The 24,059-nt window shown below is 40.2% G+C and overlaps 1 protein-coding gene and 1 long non-coding RNA gene across 3 annotated transcripts in view; one reads left to right on the plus strand and one right to left on the minus strand.

The window, feature by feature from the left end:
- The window catches only part of LOC117352115, a 51,123-nt gene extending 27,083 nt beyond the window's left edge, over positions 1–24,040 (plus strand). Inside the window, exons 1-3 of one of the 2 annotated variants that reach the window (XR_004537580.1) lie at positions 11,562–11,697; positions 21,589–21,732; positions 22,727–24,040. This is a non-coding gene — a long non-coding RNA (uncharacterized LOC117352115). Of the gene's footprint in view, positions 1–11,561; positions 11,698–21,588; positions 21,733–22,726 lie in introns of those variants that run through there. The other variant, XR_004537581.1, reaches the window with a different exon arrangement.
- Positions 38–12,820, minus strand: LOC117352114 (insulin-like). The gene is made up of 2 exons (XM_033928248.1): positions 12,637–12,820; positions 38–174 (listed from the first exon to the last, which is right to left on the minus strand). The coding sequence occupies exons 1-2, from the start codon at positions 12,818–12,820 to the stop codon at positions 38–40; spliced, it is 321 nt and encodes a 106-aa protein (XP_033784139.1).
- Positions 24,041–24,059: the final 19 nt, after the last annotated feature.

Genomic DNA, 24,059 nt, shown 5'->3' on the forward strand with positions numbered 1-24,059 from the left:
TTTTCCCTACCCCCAAACCTCCCCTTTCTCTCCCCCACTAATTGCAGTAGCTCTCCAGCTCATACAGGGAGCAGGTGCTGTGGCAGCAGTCCTCCACTATCCCACGCTTCACCTTCTGGTGCTCCTGCTGTTGGAACGGTAGAGTGTCCAGCTCATTCTGCAGAGGTCCAGTCACTGCAAATCAACAATAAAAATAGAATAGTACTCTGACCATGGTCTGCAGCATAACAGCCATAGGCTCGATCCTTTCATACGGTTGCTTGCTGGGATTGTTACCCAGATAAGGTCCAATCAGAGTGACCTATTCAGATTTTAATATCAAACAACACGACTTACTCCTCTTTCATCCACATACATAAGGAATCGAATCAATTATGAAATGCGAAGATGTATTTGAGGTGATTTCACTGGAAAACCTCATTTGCACTATTGGAAAGGGTGCATGACCACGGGAAAGGTTTGGTCTAGAACAGGGGTGTCAAAGTCCCTCCTCGAGGGCCGGAATCCAGTCGGGTTTTCTGGATTTCCCCAATGAATATGCATTGAAAGCAGTGCATGCAAATAGATCTCATGCAGATTCATTGGGGAAATCCTGAAAACCCGACTGGATTCTGGCCCTCGAGGACCGACTTTGACACCTGTGGTCTAGAATGTCTACACATCACACCGCGTCCAATTCCTCACTTGGCCATTCTCTCCACACGTGGTTTCTTCTTCTGCCTGTGACTGTCATAGAAAGAGTTTACTGATGTAAGCCATGCCTGGTTTCTACCAGTGTCAGAGTGAGCGTAGCCCTAAGAGGTGATTTTGGAAGGATTAAGCACTATTAAAAAGTATATTAGCCTGATTTATACCTGGAAATCAGCAAACAAGTATAGGCAGCAATTATTCATAGACGGTATGTTTCCAGTGTAGACAGAGTTGAAAGGGGACACAGTGTGGGTGTACCTTAAAATTATACGTGAATTTCCTGTTGCATTGAGATTCATAACACACACACACAAAATTCTCTTGTCTACATTTACAAAAGCACATATCACAGCTAACTCCTTATTTGGACCAGGAAACTGGAGGAGTGATTACAAGAGGAACTGTTTACGTCTCTGGTGTTCAAAATCACCCTCATTCTAAGTCAGGGGTGTCCAATGTCGGTCCTCGAGGGCCGCAATCCAGTCGGGTTTTCAGGATTTCCCCAATGAATATGCATGAGATCTATGTGCATGCACTGCTTTCAATGCATATTCATTGGGGAAATCCTGAAAACCTGACTGGATTGCGGCCCTCGAGGACCGACATTGGACACCCCTGTTCTAAGTGAATGCTGTTCTTTTCCGAACTAGCTCCTTTGTACAGTAAAATGTCCTATTCTTGCTGGACATATCCCCACGTATTCATATTTTTCCTGCAGCATTAGGCATATTTCACGAAATACGCTGCACATTGTGGACACCCTGTTTTGGACATTCTTTTTGAAAACTAGACATAACTGAGCTGTATTTTCCTATTGCCACATTTTTTAACTAAATTGCAATTAAAATGCCAGTCCGAGCTACAACATAGTAATCGCCTTAAAATGCTCTGCAGTGTCACCAATGCTAAACTGTGCTGTCACCACATAGTAAATGGCAAGAGGATAAAGGCTGATCACAGAAGAAAGAACTTCCCCCCCCCCCCCCAATTTAGAAAACGGCAGTCTTTGAGATCCATCGTGCAGATTATGAGCTTTCTGTCAAAGATTAAGGCCCCCCCATGCTCTAAAATCACTGTTAAAATTCTGTGGGTCGCTTTGGTGCCCAGTAAATTGTCAATTTGAAAATGATAATCGATGTTACATTACATTAGAGATTTCTATTCCGCCATTACCTTGCGATTCAAGGCGGGTTACAAAAGAGATTTAAAAAAAAAATGGAGGGTTACAATGGAAGAACATTTATCCTTTCTAGAGAGGTAAAGAGTAGGTTATGTAGTGTCAGTGTAGCGGAAAGAGGGAGGGGGGAAGTACGGTAAGTTTGAAGTTAAGGCTGTTTCAGGAATTTCTTGAAGAGTATAGTTTTTAGTTCTTTTCTGAACGTCTTGTAGTCTGGTGTCATTATCAGTAGACTGGAGATTTGGTTATCTAGTTTAGCTGCTTGAGTGGCTAGGAGGCCATCGTATAGTTTTTTCCATTTACTTCTTTGATCGAGGGGTGTGCGAATGGGGTGTGTGTTTTTCTATGTCTGATTGAGGTGGATTGGATGAGGCGGTTGTTCAGGTAGGTTGGGCTGTCTCCGTTTAAGGCTTTAAATAACATACAGTAGAATTTAAATAGTATTCTTTCTTGGATTGGTAGCCAATGTAAGTTGATGTTTTCTCAATGAGTAGATGAGTCTCAGAGCTGTATTTTGGATTGTTTGTAGTTGTTTAGTCATTGTAGCAGGGCAGGGGAGGTAGAGGATGTTGCAGTAATCTAGTAGACTTAGTATTAGGGATTGTACTATAAGCTGGAATTGTGTTTTTTCGAAGAATTTCCTGACTTGTCTTAGGTTTCTCATCACTGCAAAGGATTTCTGTATTGTTTTATTTATTTGTGGTTGCATGGTGCAGCATCGGTCTATACTCATTCCTAGTAGTTTTATGGTAGTTTGAATGGGATAGTTGATTGTGTTAATTTCTATATTGGTTATGGTTGGGACTTTGTCGTTTTCAAGGAGGATGAATTTAGTTTTGTCTGCGTTGAGTTTCAGTTTGTGATCTTTCATCCAGGTTGCTACTGTTTCTAGTGTTCGGTGTAGTATGTTTGTCATGGCGGTCTTTGGTTGATCAAAAGGTATGAGAATGGTAATGTCATCTGCATAACTGTAGGTGGTGATACTTAGATTATCTAGGTATGTTCCGAGAGATGCAGTGTATAGGATGAAGAGAGTAGGGGGATAGTGTGGATCCTTGTGGTACGCCGCAAGGGTTGGACCAAGGTTCAGATTTTTCTTTATCTGATTTTACTCTGTATGTTCTAGATTTTAGGAAGCCTTCAAACCAAGAGTATACTTTATCTGAGATGCCTATTGCATCCAAGATTTGTAGTAGGATGTTATAATCTACCAGGTCAAATGCTGCGGTAAGGTCTAGTTGTATGAGAAACATTTTTTTTTCCTGTGCTGAGGTGTTGCCTGGCTGTGTCAATGAGGGAGCCTAGTAATGTCTCTGTGCTGAAGTTGGTTCTGAAGCCAGATTGCGTGGGGTGAAGTATATTATGGTCATCTAGATAGTTGATGAGGTGTTTGGCTACTAGTCCTTCTGTCAGTTTGACATATAGAGGTATTGAGGCAATAGGTCTGTAGTTGAATGGTTGGTCTGTTGGTCCTTTTGGATCTTTTTGGATTGGATTGGTATCTTGTTCAAACAACTTTGCATACAAATGAGGTTGGCGGAGGTCCACAGGAATCCCATCCAATCGGTCATAGGAGAAAGCAACCGACGCATGTGCAGAGTAGTTCACGAATAGAGGCACAAATGCGCGAGTGCGCCAGGAAAATCTGCGCCGTAGTTACGCATGAGCATCAATCATAGGCGTGCGTCATATACATCTATAGCGTGGGAGGGAAGGTGCAGAGAAGTAGCAGCAAGCCATGCAAATGTGAATGCTTTTTTTCTATACTGCCTCTGTGGCACATATATGCTGGCCCCTGATTTTTTTTTTTTTAATTCCACATCTCATGCAATTGGAAGTTTTTAACGATTGTGCATAAGACACGCCTTTAAGACACGCACTTGTGACGCTTTTATAGTATATGGCCTTCCATACGAAAAATGTATCCTATTATTTCAATTTCTCGAATCTGAAGTCCAGACTCACCAATGTACGCTTTGATGCATGTGCGCATGAGACGCGCCTGTAACGCACACATTTGAGATGTGTTTTTAACACATTACTGGCACCTCCAGACCTGTCAGTAATTTTGGCTTGTTAAAGGTCGGCGCTTCATTTATTGCATCACCAGGCAATGTTAGGGCATCATCCAGAGTGCTCGTTTTAATATTAATGACCTCATTTGACTATGTTTGCATAGCAGAACGGAAAGACTGTGGTGAACCATTATGTGCTTCGGAATGGTAAAATACTTCAATGCTAAACTGGTTAGAACTGGTTTAGTGTCAATTGTTAAATGCACGGAAGTAGAAAATGACACAGGGACACATTTTTCTCCGTCCCCGCAGGAATTCAATTTCCCCGTCTTGTCCTGGTGAGTTTTTGTCCCTGCTTTAACCACACAAGCCTTGAACACTTAGGATTTTAAAGTGTTTGAGGCTTGTGCAGATGAGGATAGAGCATTCAGGAATGGAGCAGGGACAAGAAAAGAACTCACCGGGACGGGAAAATGAGTTCCCATCGGGACAGGGAAAAATATGGCCCCCGTGTCATTCTCTACACCGTAGGTTTGGAACATTGGGGCCTAAGACCTGTAGAGGAAGGGTCCTTCCAATCTGACCCCATTGGAAACACAATAACCCTTAACAAAATAGAAGGAGTAAGCCTATTTGAAAAAAGTTTATGCCTGCCATTGACAGGACAAGAACTTGGGGGGAAAAGTCTATGATTATTATTTGGGGTATTGCTGTACAGCATAGTTTAATAGAGAGCAGCTGACTTAGAACTAGGGAATCCAGAATTCAAACTAACATAGAAACATAGAAATAGACGGCAGATAAGGGTTTTTATCCCACAGTTTTTACTTGTTATGTTTCATTTTTTAGCGAACTGTAAAAAGAGTCGAGCTCCTTAGGGAGTAGATTCGGTATATAAATTGAAGATTAGATTAGATTAGATTACTCACTACGATCTCAATTTAAATCAATGCAAGTTAACAGAGGCTGGAAGTACCTAATATGCCTAAATGCGACCCACTTGGAACTAACAATGAAAAGTGTGAGCACACTTTAAATAATTCAACATATTTGACTTCCTATCCTAATTATCCACCTTTACAACCGCACATTCCTCACTGCCATCCATGATCCCGTGAAGATGGTCTTCATATTATGTTTCAACAGTGCTCCCTAGTGGTTATTCACGATAAAGAGTTTTTTCCCTTGACTGGAAAAAGGACTTATGCAAGTGGTAGGTGGGCTGGAGGAAGAGGAATTGCCTTAGACATCTGATCCCTTTAGAGCTTTACAGAAAGATTTGTTTATTGCATGCAGTTTTGTTACAAGGCGGTTGGTTCCTCATTTGCTGCTGAGATTTTCAGGATGTCCACTCTGCACCCAACACTTCCATACAGCACTGAACTTTTGGTAGGAGAATGCTAGTAGGCAAATTAAGTATTTGTTAGCAAACTGAACCATTTCAGAAATCTGATGCATTTATTATTTGCTGGATGCAATAAATCCCTAACAAGACACTTCAGAAAGCTGCGGGCAGATTCTGTAGCAAGACCTATCGAATTCTGTGGTGAAATATTTTTTAAAAAATTATGCATCAGTTCAGCAGCATGGCTTCAGTGCAAAATGTGTCTGTAGCTTGACTGAAAAATCAATGCATTTGGGAGGAAAATGTTTTCTTTACTAACCAGATATAGAATATAATTATCACGGCTACTCAATTATTTACCAGTTGGATAATCAAACCCTGTGGAATTGCCTTTAAGTGCTGTCCCTGTTTTGGTGGTTGAGGGGGAAAGTTATGTTAATCTCCAGTGAGAACAGACAGTCTTGCTCTGTCTCCAGTCGGTAAGCCTTAAAAGGGTAAGCATTGATACAGGTAGTAAATACTGCTGTTTCCCCTTCATTTAGTTTCTCTTAGACATTTAAATGTATTTAGCATTCTGAGCTATGGTTTCTTTCAGAGTAGACAAACCTTTCCTTATGTAGGAGTTATGTAGGAGCTGCAGGTTTCCCAGGAATTGCATAACGTTTTTTATGTATTACGATTATTACAGATGGTGCGGTCTTATTTTGATGATTCAATTCTGCATTGTTCAAAAGAATGGATAACTTTCCAATGATATCGAGTAAAAACAGTCGCAAGCTACTAGAACTAGGAGATCTTCTCCAAGAGCTACTAGCAGCCAAAGCTGAGGAGATCTTCCCAGGCCTTGAGCGGTTGGTCACAGCCTGAAGTACAAGGCCCATCTTAGCAAAACTACCATATGACATAAATGAGAAGTGGTCATCATTGGGCACAAAATACAAGGAAGAAAATCAAGGGAGATATATTCCTTTCAAAGTCGTCACAAAGGTCATAAGAGACCTGGCAAAGAGGAGAAAAAATCCTAACTTCATGGTCTACACACCAGAAACAAGCAAATCAATCTATTTCCTGTATGACAAGCCAGTTGAGAAGTATCGCAATCCTGTATCTGTCAATAAGACTGAGGTGGCGTCTGAAGCATCCACACCCTCCTATCATCCTTCTACTAATTAGAAAGTAGAGGATATGAATTGACGTTGTCCAATCCACAAAACTCATCCTTTCAAAAAATGTTGAATTTAGAAAGAAGCCTTCTTGAAGGAACACAAAGAATTATTGCAAAAAAATACAGACTTTGTTACAGATGCTGCTCTTCAACCAATCATATAGCTAATGACTGCAAGACCACAATCAAATGTACAGAAGGTGACAGCGATCGACATGTCAGGACTTTGCATTCTGACAAAGTCAAATCTGTTCCTCCAGAAAGCTTAGCTCTTGAGTCAAGTCATGGCGGAGAGAAAGAGACAGAGCAAGACACGTGAAATTGCACACAAGTGTGTAGAGAAGGCCTCAGTGCAAGTCACGTACCAAGATATGCTTAGTCAGAGTATATCCCAAAGAGCATCCTAAGAAAGCAGTTAAAATGTATACTGTCATATATGTTCAGAGTAACAAGTTTCGAGTGGTCAGAATTCTTTAATTTGTTCAGCATCCAAAGAGATTATTTTTCCTACAGCCTCAGAATTTGTTCAGGAGTGGCGAGAGTAATGGGGATAGGACTTGTATACCATTTTCTTCTGTGTGGTTTACACAATCAAAGTGGTTTACATATTTTACACAGGTGCTTATTTTGTACCTGGGGCAATGAAGAGTTAAGTGACTTGCCCAGAGTCACAAGGAGCTGCACTGGGAATCAATCTCACAACCTCAGGTTACTGAGGCAGCTGCTCCATCTATTGGGCCAAGTGAATAGATCATAGAAGCAATGGATGGCAGTAATAAGACACAATTACCTAATCTTATTGAGTGCAATTAGATACCTGATAACCAGGATGAAATTCCCACGCCAGAGGTGGTAAAGCACTACACTCACTTGAAGCCCTTTAGACTCAAATGCCAAAATTCTGCTTTTGTTGGGTAGAGATGAACATTGGTAAAAGTTCAGTAGTCACCTGCTGGATCGTCTGACCTCTATATGCCTATCGACTTGCCCTGGGATGGGTAATAGTAGGTGACGTCTGCCTCAATAGAATGAAGCAGACATCATTCTATTGAGGAAGCATGGAAGTATATACCACTAGTGACCAAGAAAATGAGCGTACAACCTTAAGCCATACTCTAACCATCTGCAGACAAAAGAGGTTTTTACTTATGGAGAACCAAGCCTTGGCTCGTCTATCAGCCAAATCATCTCTCTATCAGATATGGGAGAACACCTAGGAAATTCTGTATTTCAAGTCACCAGAGATAATGACAAACTGACTTTGTTTCAATAGAAGACAAATAATTCTTGAGAATCATGGACAAGGAATTCTCCAGTCAAACAGTTGGGTGGCTCCTCTATCATTCTGGATGCCCGGACATCAACTCCCTAACAACAAAGACCAAGCTCTGTCTCAACTCACTTCATTAAAAAAAACAAAAAACTCTAAGCAGAAAACTAGAGACAAAGAAGCATTTTATAAATTTCATGCGAGATAGGTTGGCTAATGTCCATGCAGAGCCAGCTCCGCTTTTAAAAGAAAAGGGGTGTTGGTATCTGCCTTCTATTGGCATGTATCACCTACAGCAGGGATGTCAAAGGCCCTCCTTGAGGGCCGCAATCCAGTCGGGCTTTCAGGATTTCCCCAATGAATATGCATGAGATCTATCCTGAAAACCCAACTGGATTGCAGCCCTTGAGGCCTACAGAAATCAGGCCATCAGTACTGTATTTTATTCCAGTGCTAAAATCCAAAGAACCTCACTCAACAATGCACTACTCTCTGGTCCTGAGATAACACTGCACAACAAAGTTTTTGCTTCCTGAACACTGCTGGGTGTTTCTTATAGAATTTTGGGTGCTGATCATGAATATTACATCAAAAATTACCCATCACGTACCATTTCAGAGAAATCTTCAATTTTGTCGTGATTTTTTCTTATATTTGGATGCAAACAATTTTTTCTCCCATAAGTGTCTTATCAACAACGGTTTGTGCCGCCTGGGTATGTCCATGCATAAAATCTAGCCAGGTTGGAAGCTGTTTTATGGAAGATGACATCCTGGGCATGTCTGGGCAGGTCTGAACGAGCTTGCGCTGTCTCACCATGCTATAATGGTGGCTTCCATACACCGATCCTGCTCATTTGGTTAATATAGATAGTCCGTGTGTGTATATAGTATCAGTATAGTAAAGTATAGTAGTATAGTAGCTGTAGCAATATAACAGTAAGTAAGCTTGATGCTATAGACGTTTTGGTGTCGGGCAATATGTCTCGTCGGTGTCGTAACATCCGCGACACATTCTGCTATATCTGTGGGGAATATACACTTACGCCTCAGAGACGTTCGATGACTGCCCTTGTAAAGAAAGCCTATCATCTGTATTTTGGCTGCAAAATAGGTGATCAAGACAAGCAATGGGCGCCTCACATTTGCTGTGCGACATGTGCTGTTAGTCTGAGAGCCTGGCTCAGAGGTACTCGAAAGACGATGCCATTTGCTGTTCCGATGATATGGCGAGAACAGAAAGACCATGTGACGGACTGTTATTTCTGTTTGACTAATGTGTCTGGTTTCTCTGCCAAAAACAAGAAGTCAATTGAATATCCTAATCTGCCTTCAGCAATGAGACCCATGCCACATGATGACAGTCTTCCAGTTCCGAAACCACCAGAGGATTGGACCTTAGACGAACCAGATGAAGAAACTGCAGTGCAGGGTTCTAACAGTGACATTGACCCGGATTTTGAACCATCCTCATCAGGCGATCCACATCTGATAACACAGTCCGAATTGAACGATTTGGTCAGAGATTTGGGTCTGTCAAAAGCAAAAGCTGAGCTGCTAGGTTCGAGACTGCAGGAATGGTGTTTGCTATCACCAGGTACGAAAATTTCTGTGTTTCGAGACCGGCATCATGATATAACCAAATTTTTTGCACAAGTCGACAGTCTCTGTTTCTGTTGTGACATTGAAGGATTGTTCTCGGTCTTTGGTTGTGATCACAACCCGGAAGAGTGGCGTCTTTTCATTGATTCGTCAATGTTAAGCCTGAAAGCTGTTCTGTTGCACAATGGCAACGTTTATCCTTCAGTACCTGTTGGCTATGCAGCACATATGAAAGAAACATATGAGAATATGGAAATGTTACTAAAGTATGTCCAGTATACCAGGTATAACTGGAATATCTGTGGAGACCTCAAAGTCGTTGCTCTGTTACTAGGACTGCAGCTTGGCTATACAAAGTACTGCTGTTTCATCTGCGAATGGGACAGCCGAGACAGAGAGTCGCACTATTCTAGAAAGAACTGGCCACTCCGTAAAAAGTTAGTTCCAGGACAGAAAAATGTAGCACATGAATCGCTTGTTGACCCGACAAAGATATTTTTGCCTCCTCTTCACATTAAACTGGGACTCATGAAGAATTTTGTGAAAGCAATGAACAAGGAAGGGGAAGGTTTTCGTTATTTAAGACAGATGTTCCCAAGAATAACTGATGCCAAGATCAAAGAGGGTATTTTTGTTGGCCCCCAGATCAGACATGTTATGAGTGACAAGCGATTTGAAGATCTGTTAGTTGGGCCGGAAAAAATTGGCTGGAAAGCCTTGAAAGACGTTGTTGACAATTTTCTGGGCAATTACAGAGCCCCAAACTACATTCAGCTGGTAGACAAACTTCTCAAAGCATACAAGAGAATGAAGTGCAATATGTCACTCAAGATTCATTTCCTCCATTCACACTTGGACTTCTTCCCCGCAAATCTCGGTGCTGTGAGTGACGAGCACGGTGAAAGGTTTCATCAAGACATAGCTACGATGGAGAAACGATACCAGGGCAATTGGAATCCGTCAATGCTTGCCGACTATTGTTGGATGCTACAACGTGATGCACCAGACACTGAATATAAAAGAAACTCGGGAGCAAAACACTTTTAATTCTGTTTCATTTAGTCGCTTGTGCGAAACGTAAACTTGACTATATATTTTATTGTCAGTAAACATAAAAATGTCTATTTCTCATAGTTCTTACGTGATGCAGTAAAACCAAAACCATATTTGAGCATACCAAGTTGGTACCTGTCATAATCACCAAAAACTTTTCAGGAATCAAGACTTAACCAAAAAATTGTTGTGCAGTGTAATCAACAATTTATTTGGAGTTTTAATTCACATCAGATCCAATTGCAAAATCAGCTGACATTCAGCAAATGTTTTACTGTTTTGTCATGCACCCAGATTGCAGAAACTACCTATGATTCCTTGTGATACTGTGACAATGACATGAACAAAGAAATTGTAGCTGGTTTTAAAAAAGGTTTGAACAAGTTCCTGGAGGAAAAGTCCATAAACTGCTGTTGAGATAGACATGGGAGAAGCCACTGCTTGCCTTGGATCAATAACAATCAAAAAATCCCCAGATACAAATCAAGAGAGGTAGCATGGAATGTTGCTACTCTTTGGGTTTTAGCCATGTGCTAATGACCTGAATTAGCCACCTTGAGAATGAGCTACTGGGCTTGATGGACCATTGGTCTGTCTCAGTAAGGCTATTCTTATGTAACTTGTAGATTTTAAGACTGTCCCTAGTCCAGTGTTCCCTCTAAGATACAGCAGGAACAACCACACACTGTTCTTAATGTGACCATGCATCATTCCTGAATCTCCTACAGAAGTGTAGGAGTCTATGCCACTGGAAATACAGCTCAGTGAAATCAATGAAGCTGCAACCGCGTTCTTAAGTATGAGTCATACTTAAATCAGGCATCTGTAACTCGGGGACTGCTTGTACCTCATATACGTTGTCACAGGGCGGACCCTCTTCCTAGCGAGGAAGCCTTGCCGGAAGAAGGAAAGAAGTATTCCTAAGCCTGCTGAGGAGAGTCCCAAAGCAGTCCCTAGGAATACTTACAAGCCAAGCCTTCCAGCATGGAGACTCCTAAAGCCCTGCTTAAAACAGGCAGATCTGGTTTAGCTTTATCTAAACCAGTTGTGGGAAAACAGACAGAAAGACTACATTTCCCAGCAGCCCTAGGCCAGAGATAGGAAAGAGCAGGAATGGCATATTGGCCACAGCCAAATAGGCTCAAACTGGTTTAGGCCAGGTGAGAAGTTCTCTGAGGTCAGGTCAGGCTACCCTAGCACACCTGCAGGGAGGACTAATCAGCTCCCTGCAATGAAGGAAAAGAGTTTAGCTTTCACACGGAGACAGTTCCAGGGCAAGCCTCAGAAAACCAGAGCCACACAGCAAAATGAAAGCAGCAGACTCCAGCCAAAGAGAACCAGAAAGCAACAGTCCACCTCATGACAACAAAGTCAGGCAGAGGTTTGTGATGAAGAGGCTAATGATAAGGTTGATTCTGGGTTTGTGCAGGATAGTGAAATGGTGGATAATGACGTTACCTAGGATATGGAAATAGAATGTTCTGATTTGCCCAGCTCTGAAGGGATGGACATAGGCTGAGAGCCATTGCTAATAAGGAAGCTGGAGGGAAAAGTAAAGTCTGCTCAAGTTTATTGGAAATGTTGAAGTTTTGTTTTGAACTTTAAATATAGGCCACAGGCAGCCATTTTGTTGGGATCTCGGGAGGGGATCTTTCCAAGCTGAGGGAAAATTATTTGGAGAGGATCCCACCCTTGGGGCATTAAACCTAACTCCAAGTGAGTTTTGCCTAGCAGAAGATAAGCTTTTATTTTGTTGGAATAAGGCTTTTATATTCTGGCATATTTTTGGACAGCAATTGTTTTGTTTTGGTTTGTGAATGCTGGACTCAAGCCAAGGTGATACAAACCTGAGAATTTATTTGACACTTGTTTATGCTGGTGAAACAATAAATAGTACCCAAGAAAATTGCACCCAAAGTTTTGAACTCTTTTATTTTGAGTCTTACCAAGCTACCAAAACAACCTCGCAAACCGCTCGGCCGAGGTTGGTGTGCACTGGGTTAGACCACTTGCTGAGCCCAGCTTGGCCATGGCAGGTCACAACATATACCTTACACCTCCCAACTATGTAAGCTTCAGTTTTCGGACAGGAAAGTAGAAGAAATGCCCTTTCCCTGTCTTTGAACATAACTTTATCAGTAGTCCCCTGTGGTGAGAGGAATGCTTCCTTCAAGGGCAAGGAGAGAAATTTCCTCACAACACAGGAAATACAAGCTCAATAGTGTCTGTTCTCCTGTTCCACATCCCAATACAATTTCCCTCAGTATGAAAAAAATAATTAGGCAGATTTCTAAACATGAAGGAAAGGCTATTTACTTACTCAAAGGCTGCTCAACATCTCGTCGACTTCTGGGGATGTAGAAGAAGCCCCTATCAGCACACACCAGGTAGAGAGCCTCTACCAGGTGAGAACCACAGAGATGTTGGTTGACCATAGCCTGGCAGGTGGGCGCAAAGAAAGCCAAGACAGCAAGCAATGGTAATGTTTGAATCCACAGCGCCATAATAGAACCTATCACACGGAGAAAGGGAGGAAAGGGGAAGTGATGCATGTAGGAGATAAAGAGAGAAAATGCAAACAAGAGAGAAAGAAAAGAGTATTAACAGTTTTAATGTCAAACATAAAGTCTTGAAATTTTCCTGCTTGAGAAACTTTTTGTGGTTTTGGAATCTACTCTGTTGATTATACCTGGCTAGATGTACCAAAATCTTTTCCTAGATTAGCATTATTAGTAAATGGGTCCAATTGTGATTATTCTGTCAGAAAAGCATTGCCAGAAATTCAAATTAAGCAAAATATCAAATTAAGCACTGAAGAGGGGATTCTCCACCACAGAAGATGTGGATAAGTGGAGACCCTTCAGACAATATGAATTACAATGGGATCTATTTGCTAACAACACACAGCGTTGTTTGCACGTGCTAACACAGGAACACACTTTAGTAAGTTTAGCCAGATATAATCTACAGTAAAACCTTGGTTTATGAGCATAATTCGTTCCAGAAGCATGCATGTAATCCAAAGCACTCGTATATCAAAGCAAATTTCCCCATTGGAAATAATGGAAACTTAGACGATTCGTTCCGCCATCGAAAAACTTTAATACTAAATACTGTACGTAGTTGTATTGCAAGACCTCGCTCGTTTAGAACAGTCACTACACTCTTGTAGCGTCAGAGAGAGAAGAACCATCGGCTCAGTTGTGGTGATGTGGTGTGTGTACACTATATGTACTCGTATTCAATTTTCAAGTTTTTCTAAAATTTGATTGAAGGCGATGCACAATTCGAAAAACAGTTTACGACAAAAATTCATATACCAAATACATGACTTACAGGACAAACAGTACCAATGCGGAGTGTAGGGATGGAAATACAATAATTAAAGGCAAATGAGACAATCAAGGGAAACTACAAAAGGAGGGGTTTTGGGGTGGGTTTTTAAATTTTTATTTTTTTATAAAAGTAGTTGAGTCTTCAAAAGGGTTTTACGATGTCTAGCAGTCAAAAGCATCTTTAAAAAAAAAGCATTTCAACTGGCTCTTAAATCGCTTTCTTCCCCTTCCACTACACTCTTGCAGTGTCAGAGAGAGCCATTGGCTTAGTTGTGATGATGTGACGCGTGTATACTGTATGTACTCGTATTGGAGTGGAGATGCGTGCAACTGGGCTTGCCTGGGACGGGTCTAAGGGGTCCAGATTTTCCGAACGGAAAATCTGGGAACCCTACTTTTGACCTATATGCTACTTCAGGGTTCTGTCTCTGGGCCTCTCCTTTTATTTTTCTGTACTTATTCCCTTGGTGTTCTAATACCCTCCCATAGTTTTCAGTAAAATGACACCCAATTGGTGCAAGTCTGTGCATACAGTTAAAAATCTTTTTTTTCTCGTTGACATTCACAGCGATGCATGAAAGTTTACAGCTTGTTTCCATGAGAGAAGCAGCTGTCTGTGGGTCTTAGGGGGGGAATTTATCAAGGAGTGCTAACCGATTTAGCATGCTCTAAATGCTAAGATGTCTAATTCACAACAACCTTTCAATTAGAATCATTAATGTTATTCCTCTCTGTGGTGGTTTGAAACCAAGAACTAGCTACTATGTGCGGGGGCATTTTGGTTATGATGTCCAACAAGCTGCTAAGATGTCTTAGCATTTAGAATATGTTAATCGTTAGCACGCGCTAAACTGATTAGTGCCCCTTGATGAATTCCTCTCGTAATGTACTTCTCATATGTAAGTATTCCTTCCTGTAAATGAACAGTCAGGATGAACTAGGATTGCCAACTTTCTGTGGAAAATCAAATCTCAAGATAGGTGATACCTCGCTGGCAATATAAGAACATAAGAATTGCTCTACTGGGACAGACCGAAGGTCCTTCAAGCCCAGCATCCTGATTTCCAGCAGTAGCCAACCCAGGTCCCAAGTACCTGACAGAAACCCAAAGAGCAGCAACATTCCAGAGCTCATATTGTGATGTCATAATGCCTCATTCCACCAGTGTCCAAGAGCCAAACTCATCAGTGATGTCGCAGTGGCTTGATTGACCTATGCTTGGCTCACATAAGAATTGCCCTACTGGGACAGACCAAAGGTCCATCAAGCTCAGTAGCCTGTTTCCAAAAGTGTGAGGGGGCCATACTTTCATCTCTCCAGTGGTAATCTGGTCAGTTTAGGTACCTTTTTGGCCCTTATTTGCTTTTAAAACTGGTCTAACTCCGAACGTCTAAATGACACCCTGGACATCTTGAAAAAGTTTTGATTATCCCTGCAAGACATCCAAGAGCTAAGCCCACTCAAATCCCACTCAAACCATGCCTCTGAAATGCCCCCTTAACATGTAGATGTCCTTGAGGGTGAATGCCCTGCCGTACGTATTAAAAAATTAGTTTTGAAAATTGGCACTTGGACATTTTGGCGATTAAAACATCTAAGTGACGGTTTATGCTGGGGGGTTTTGGACAATTTCTCTTTTGAAAATGACCCCATAGTATGTAAATCTATCGTATACATTTACATTGTGAGAATCTTGAAGACTCAACTGGCTAGCATTGAGAAACGTTGCTTTTAGTAGTTAAAAGTTATAAAACTAATTAAAAAAACAAAGGCCCTGATTCTTTAAAGTCTACCTTAAGTTAGGCGTCTAAGTCAATTGTTTAATAGGCTTAATGGCACAACACCTCAAAATTGGCTTTAATTTGACCCGATTGAAAGTTAGGCGCCTACCTAGAAGATTCTATAAAAAGTAGGCGCCTAGCCCGAAGCACCTACACTAAAATTGGATGTAGTTAGGGCGTATCATGGGCGTGTTTTCGAGTTAGGCGCCTCTTTATGAATTAGGTGCCATTAGGCTCTGATATCCGTGCCTAATTTTAGGCGAAGAAAACCCTTGCATAAATATGTTAGAAGCCAAAACAAAGAAAAGAAACCCCAATACTCCTCTTAAAAAGGAAACCACAAAACAAACGGTGCAGGATAGAGTGGAGTAAATGAACTGGACATATGTCGAGGCTTATTGGAACAGAAAATAAAATAAATAATAAAAATACTTGACTCACAAATCATAATTGCCACAAATGAATTTAGGATCTCTATTACGTCCACAAACTGGTTTGAGACGCATAAGGGCGATTGGTTTCATGACCAGCACCCAACCAGAGACTCTTTGGAAATTCATTTGTGGCGATTGTGCATTTGTGGTTCAATAATTTTATTATTTGTTTTCTGTTCCAATAAAACCCAACATATACCCAGTTCATTTACTCCAGTCTGTCCTGCACTGTTAGTAAAGGACGTTTATTTGGCATCTAAATGTTAGAACTTTAAGCACTGCCTATGCATGATTCTATAATGGGTGCCTAAGTTTTCTAGAATTGGTGCCAATATCAGTGCCTAACTTTAGGTGGACTTTATAGAATCAGGGCCTAATTGTAAAGCCACAAGAGAAAAATAGGGTTGTAAGGAAATCCAAGAGATCATCTAGGCCATTCTCCTGTTAAGGCTAGATCCACTGTCCCTAAACTACACCATTCAGATGTCTACAGGTACATATTTTAGCAAAATTGCTAAGTAGTGAATGTACAAGAGAAAAGAACTCCCCCATATCATTTTTTTTTGCCCATGAAGTGATCCTTAAGAACAAAGTTGAAGTATATTGATGGACCCGTTCTTTAGAAAAAGTAGGGATTTCTCTTTCCTCCACCATCAATCTGAAAATTGACCACCATCCCTAAACTCACAAACAAGAAATCTGTAAAGCAGCATTATCAAAGTAAAGGCAAGAACTGAAGCAAAGGCAGGTGCTCTCCAAACACACTCTCCATACAGAAATGAGAAATGGGATCAAGCGACTTACCAAGCTTGTTGGATCAGGAGACAACACAGATGTTCTTCAGAGAGGTGGATCTGGTTGAGTATCTTCCCAGGACTTTGGGCCATATATATGTGCTCACTGGCCTTGCTCTGGTTACCTCGGCAACAGTTCCTGCCTAGATTGGCCTTTTTTTTTTTTTTTGACATACCCTTTTCAGAATTTCTGCTGGATATGCACATTAAGGGAATGAGGAGCGTCAACAGGCCATTGAAAAAGGGACTAGTATCAAAATTTCTGCTTCATTTAACAGGCATTTGCTAAAGAGAAACCTGAGGGCTTTCAATCCAGGTAGCTTTTAGTAGATAATGAAGCCATTAAACATGTACTGCTGCACTTAAGAGGTGTGACAGCTGCCCATCTTGAGAGCTGCTTCTCCTAAGTGATGGCTGACAAGAAGAATTAAGGCAAATAAATATTATCATTTAATACCTTCTGTCTTGGAGTGCTCAGTCACTCTGATAAATAGGGACAGGGTTTAGGAAGTGTTTAGCAAGGTAGTCATATAATGTTCTGCTGTATGCTGTGGGACATTAGACTTGGAAGTCTTTTGCCTGTCAATAAAAACAGGACACTCCATAAGCGTTTCCACAAAATTTCCAAAAAGTGAGGAAAGTTATTGAATCTGAGTCAATTTGATGGTCTGGATAAATGGGAGCAGGGTTGTGAAAGCAGAGTTTTCCAAACCTGTCCTGACGACCCCACCACCAGTCAGGTTTTCAGGATATTTACAACCAATATGAATGGAATCAATTTGCATTTATAGGAGATCCAGAAGATGCAAATTCACCTCATGCGTATTCATTGTAGGCATCCCAAAATTCGAATGACTGCAGGATTACCAGGATGGGTTTGGGCATCTGGGATTATTGCTTTTTTTTGGGGGGGGGAGGGGCAAAGAGGAGCTTGTCCATAACATTGCAGAATAGACACGGATCATGTGATATTTCCCATACACACAAAATTTAAAAAAAACAACATTTCTTAGTATATCTAGTAAATGTAGATGGAAATGGATAATGTGAAAAAATAAATGGATTCTAATATACCCCCACCCCTTTTTTTTTTTTTTTACAAAACCACAGTGTTTTTTAGCACAGGCCGGCACGCTGCTCCCGACACTCATAGGAACTCATTGATTGATTGATTTCTAAAATTGTGATCCCAGAAAACTGGAACGCTCTTCCGGAGGCTGTTATAGGAGAAAAGACCCTTCAGGGACTCAAGACAAAGTTAGACAAGTTTTTCATAATTTGCTGTATGGCAACCCCTGTCATGATGAGCAAAAATGTATTATTATTAGAAGAGATTTGACTCTTAGCTCTCAAATAACACAAACTTTGAAATAATCTGTATAAATTGGAAACCGCTTTGTTTCTAAAAGCGGTATATCAAGACCTACGTAAATAAACTTGAAGCTTAAATCAGGTACTCTTAAATATTTTCCCTATCTGTCCCAGTGGGCCTCCCAATCTATCTAGCGTACCTGGGGCTATGGAGGACTGAGTGACATGCCCAGGGTCACAGGGAGCAGCTCCAACCCCTGTGCCACACACTTTGTAGCAAAGCAAAACAGAAAATGATTTATTAAGAAAAAAGGCACGAAATATCTTTTGCAGAAATATTAAACAGCAGGTTAATTTACTAAATCACTGAAAACCATTCTGCCATAATGTGATTTAATGCATGTGGGTTAGTGAAAGAGCCCCTTAAGACAATTAATGTGCATTATAAATCTTTAGTGAATCAGTGTGGTAAATAATCGGTTTTATACTGAATTGGTTTACTAAGTAGGGTTATGTATTTGAAACAGTATGTCATTAACATTTCACATATTTCATCGTGGCGAGGAGAGGGAATCAAAGTACATAGCAGAGCAATGAACAAAGAAAGCAGCAAAGGCCTCATGCAACGGGACGCAAAACATAAATGTGAGATAAATCCAACAGCAAATGTTTTCGGCGCAAATGAAAGACGCTGTCAAACTTGATGTAGAATCCTTTTGGTGCTGGATTGATCTCACGTTGAAGTTTCTTTTGTGCTGACTCCTGACGCAGACATCTGTGCCGAAGCACAAACCGTGTCAGGTCTGCCATTAAAAAATGATTGTCCCCATTCAATGAGGCCCTTGGTGCTTTCTTTGTTCCTATCATTTCATGTCATTTTTAACCCCAAAGGTCAGGCAAAACCCTCCCTCCCTCCCGTTTTACAAAGCCACACTAGCAGCAGCCATTGTGGTAACTGCCCCGAAGCTCTTAAAGATTTAAAGGGCTTCGGGGCTTTTGCCACGCAGCAGCCACTAAACATGGCTTTGTAAAATGGGAGGGGGGGGGGAATTTTGGGGTTTAATCCTGTATTGTTAATAGTGTGAACTATTTGAACAACTGGGTGCACAATTTTGTCACAGTGAGAGGCATTTTTTGATATATCTAATTCCGATTTTGGACATTTTGCAGAAAATGTCCAAAAATCCAGTAGCGAACATGACCATTTTCAAAACTGAAAAATATCTAACTTTTTGTTTCGAAAATGGCCATTTCTTAGGTGTTTTTATGCTCAGTACAATTATTGATGGCTGGTATAAGTGCTTACGCCTAAATTATAGTCAAATATTTCACCTGTTATAGTAGTATTCTATAGAGGAAAGTAGACGTCTACTTTCATTTCACCTGTAAACAAGCAAAACGTGGGATGAGACAATAGACTTTCCACAGTAGAAGGAGCCAAAATGATTATATAAAATGAACATTTATTGTATCCATCTACAATGGTTTTAACCCGACACAGCACTGAGTTTCAGTGTAAAATACACCTGCCTCAGGGGTCACATATACTACAATATAAAAACAGACAGACAACAATAATGTATAAAAGAGGTACAACATTTTTATCCTTTTTATTTCTCAAGCCTTCATATTATACATGTATATCACTTATCATTTTAATCCATTTGCATAAGCGAGAATTCATTTAATTTTTGACATTTATAGAAATTTTTTTACCTCTAACTAGTGAAACATAATATGAACCTATGAATATGTCATCTCGCTTATGTACATAATAGATGATAATGACGTGGTCTATGTGTATTTCTTTTTTATGTTCTCTCAGAAATAAGTTTTTTGCTCTTTTATATCCACAAGGGCTCATTGTTATAAACGGTGTTAATTCCTTTCCATTCACTACATTTTCATTCAGGTTTGGCAATATTTTTGTATAGGTTTGGCTATGTGGTTTCTAATTTCAATTTTAATCTTTATAATGTTTGTATGCAATGCTCTTTTATTCATTATTATTGTCTATCTGTTTTTGTATTGCAGTATATGTGACCCCTGAGGCAGGCATATTTTACGCCAAAACACAGTGCTATGTCGGGTCAAGACCATTGTGGATGGATATAATAAATGTTAATTTTATATAATCCTTTTGACGTCTTCTGTTGGACGTCTTGTGGAATTCATTTCACCTGTTACAGTAGTATTCTATAGAGGAAAGTAGGCGTCTACATTCATTTCATAGGTTATAGTAGTATTCTATAGTAGTGTCTAAATTCATTTCATACCATACCATATATTTTTCTTCTATACTTCAAATCAGAGCACATGAACACAGAAAGAAAGTTAGGTAGGTAAAAAAGCTGAGTTTATGTTATTGGTATAGTAATGTTCTATAGAAGAAAGTAGGCGTCTACTTTTATTTCACCTGTTACAGAGGAAAGTACCTCAGTGGGAAAGAAGAGAGTTTTCAAAAAAATTTTGTTTTATTTTTCAATATAGTACCCTGATAGCTCTATACACTTCATCCACTTTTGTAGCAATGACTTTTAAACCTTTTGAAAAGAACACCGCCTTGAATTGTGCTGCAACTGAGGCGGTATATCAAATTTTAATTAACGATAAATGATGATTCTTCTGGGTGACCTTCACACCAGAACGTTACCGCTTCCTTGACATCTTCATTGCTTGAAAATTGCCGTCCACGGAGAGATTTCTTCAAAATTCGGAACAGGAAATTCGGAGCCAGGTCAGGACTGTTGGGTGAAAGGTTCAGCTGCTGAAATCCACATTTTCAGATGGCAACCTATGATTGGCATGACATGTGCGCTGGCGCATTGTTGTGAATAAGCAGCACACATGCTGTGAGTTTTCCTCATCTTTACATCTTGATTGACTCCTGCAAGGTGATCATTGTGTTGGCATAATTCTTTCTAGTTATGGTTATCTTGCCTGGCATGAACTCTAAAATCAGACCATTCCTATGACTTTGCCCGCAGATTTTTCTGCCTTGATATTTTTTTGGGTTGGGGGAGGACTTGTGCTTCTACTGCATTGACTCCATTTTAGACTCGGGATCTCCAGTCGCCAAATAATGGAAAAAAAAAAAAAGGCGGATGAGGTATATGGAGCTATCAGGGGACTATACTGAAAAATAAAACAAAACTTTTCTTTCCTACTGAGGTAGATAAATTATTGAATACCCCTTGTAGTCTTCTATTGAGGAAAGTAGGCATCTATTTTCCTTTTGAGACTAGGTGCCCTTCAAATGCCTAAATACAGGCACACTGTTATAGAATTTCTCCCTGAAAGTCATATGTGCAATGGTAAAAGCTATCTTGGACCAAACTTGTACTTAATGACTTGGTTGGAATCTTGGCTTGGCTTGGTGAATGTATTCATCAAGCCACGTCCTATTGTTCTTTTCAAAAATTGGTCAAGATATTACTTAATTGGGTATTCTTAAGATTGTAACCATATTTTTAACTTTTAAGGTACGATTTTATTCTTATGGTATGAATGTATTTCGCTGGCTCTCCAGTTTCTTTTGGTGTAAACCGCCTCAAACTTTTGGTAATGGCGGTATAAAAGAATAAAATTATTATTATTAAAGTTCTGTATTTTTACAGGCCACCTGGAACACAATCAGGGCAGAGACTGATGATCCAGAAATAGAGATTTTATTTGAACATCAACAAGACTTCCATTGAAAAGAAAGGACTTTTTTCAACCAAGACAGACAGCAATGGACTGACATTTATAGCTTTTACATGGTAATAACATCAATGTTCTAGTTGAAAGGTATCTCTGCACTTGTGTTTTAGAAGCACAAATACGAAAAAAAAAAATACATTAATAGTCATTAATAATTTAAGATACATCTTTGTGATTTGGGGGGGAGGGTATTTTGACATTTTGATGCCATAATCTGGAAACATCTGTATTTTGTTCTTTGGATTTTTATGAGGGCTTGCGATGATAGCAAGTTAACCTTTAGCAGGAGCTTTGCACATGAAGGGAACATTTAGAAATATTATCCTCAGTTCATCAATACATAAACAATCCCACTGCCAATAATTTGATTAACATTGCCAGTGTTTCTCTAAAGAAAAACAGAAAAGGAAGAGGAGCCATAGAGTTAGGGGGGTCTTAACATTCAAGTCTAATATACCCCTCAATTCAGTCATCACCATAAAAACCTTCCTGCCTTTTAAATGTTCACAAAAATATTTTAAACCACTATAAGAACAAGTAGTTTAATGAAATGTCAACAAATTTAAATTGAGTACACATATGTATGCATAAAAAGTCCTTTGTAATGAAATATAAACTGGACCCCAACACGGTCCGTGTTTCAGCAAAATGAGCCTTCCTCAGGGGTGTAAAAAGTAGCCCAGTAGATGGCGCCAAATTGCAAAAAACAATCAAGCCAAAATGGTTGCTTGCGATATGTAATATAAAAGTTCTGCCGCCTGGCACAATGTCCAAAAGAAACACAATTGAGGTTTTTGCAGCGTTTATTCAAGATTGCGTTTCTTTTGGACATTGTGCCAGTCAGCAAACTTGGGAAGAGGTACAGTAACTGCGTTATATTACAAAAAAGTGTGGGCACCCCTGCATTAGGGTTTGATTAGCTGCATCTCCTGTTGGTCCAGCATAGCCTGATAGGGCAGGGAGGGAAGGGGGCTGGATGCAGAACCTGGTATATATTAGTACACAATTTGGTTCAGAATGATTTTTTTTCTTGTTTTCCTCCTCTAAATTTAGGGTGCGTCTTATGGTCAGGTGCATCCTATGTAGCGAAAAATACAGACTGGGAGCACTCAGCTATGTGTGCTGCTCAGACTTCATCTTGCCTCAATTGGTGCTTTAAAGTTGACTGATGCTCCCAAGTGTCCAGAATTGTGACTGAGAACATGAACTTTGCAGATGAAGAACCTGGTGATTTGTGGACATCATTTCTACATTTGCACTCAAGATAAGTCCAGGGTTTGTTGTTTGTTTTTTTTGCACTAAAATGAAGCGTTTGAAAAGTGATGGCTGATACTTTGGAATTAAACAACAATAGTGCTAATGGATTTGTGAAAGGTTTGCAAGAACATTATGAACACTATGATATATAATTTTTAAAAATGCTATGAAATGATATATTTTTTGCAGGAGATAGTTGTGAAAACATTTTTGTGAAGAGTTGAAAGGCAAAAAGGAAGTTATTTTTGACTGAATTGAGGGGGTGTATTACACTTAAATGTTAAGAACTAACCCCCCCACCCAACTCTGAGGCTTTTCCTTCTCCTCTGACAGCATTATTAATAGTTATTATTGACATTGGGATTGTTTGTGTATTGATAAACTGTGTTTTTCTGACTACTGACCCTATATAAATTTTAGTGAAATAATAACCTCAGTAGGTACAGTTTCCGAAGTCCTGAACCAATTTAAAATATGTATTATCACTATCTCTCAGCCTTTAGTAAAAGAACTGTGTTTCTAAATAGTAATGCAACAAACATTGATTTCAGTTTAAGTTTTATAGAAGACACACTGGAGCCTATAATTTTTTTGAATGAAATATACCTAATTAAGAAGACGCACTTAAACTCAGACTCTGAAAACATCCGTACCCCTTAGGCTAGTGTATCGCAAACTGTGTGCCTTACAAGATTTCAGGTGTGCCGCGAGATGCTGGGGAGGAGAGGCGCCAGTACCGGCTGACTGCCTACAGGAAGTGCCTTTCGTGGTGAGAGATACATTCTGTAGGCGGTCAGCCGCCGCCAACGCCTCCCCTCCTCCCTGACGTGTTGCCTCTTTTCCTCGCCTCTTCTTTTTCAGCACCCCCCACTGGCAGCTCAGGATCCTGTCTGGAGGGCCTTAGCGCATGCGCGGACGTCAACGTTATGACATTATGCATGCATATGAAGTCATCGAAGCAACATCCATGCCCTTCCAGGTGCCCTCAAACCACAGCTGCCAGTTTGCATTGTAACATAGTAGACGATGGCAGATAAAGACCCGATTGGTCCATCCAGTCTGCCCAACCTGATTCAATTAAAATTTTTTTAATTTTTTCTTCTTAGCTATTTCTGGACAAGAATCTAAA

The sequence above is a fragment of the Geotrypetes seraphini genome, chromosome 19 (assembly GCF_902459505.1).
Source record: "Geotrypetes seraphini chromosome 19, aGeoSer1.1, whole genome shotgun sequence".
In the NCBI taxonomy this organism is placed as follows: domain Eukaryota; kingdom Metazoa; phylum Chordata; class Amphibia; order Gymnophiona; family Dermophiidae; genus Geotrypetes; species Geotrypetes seraphini.

Coding starts and splice junctions, on each gene's coding strand:
- LOC117352114 (XM_033928248.1), bottom strand. CDS start 12,820: ATGGCGCTGTGGATTCAAACATTACCATTGCTTGCTGTCTTGGCTTTC. Junction 175..12,636: donor AGATGTTGAGCAGCCTTTGA/GTAAGTAAATAG, acceptor GTTGATTTGCAG/TGACTGGACCTCTGCAGAAT.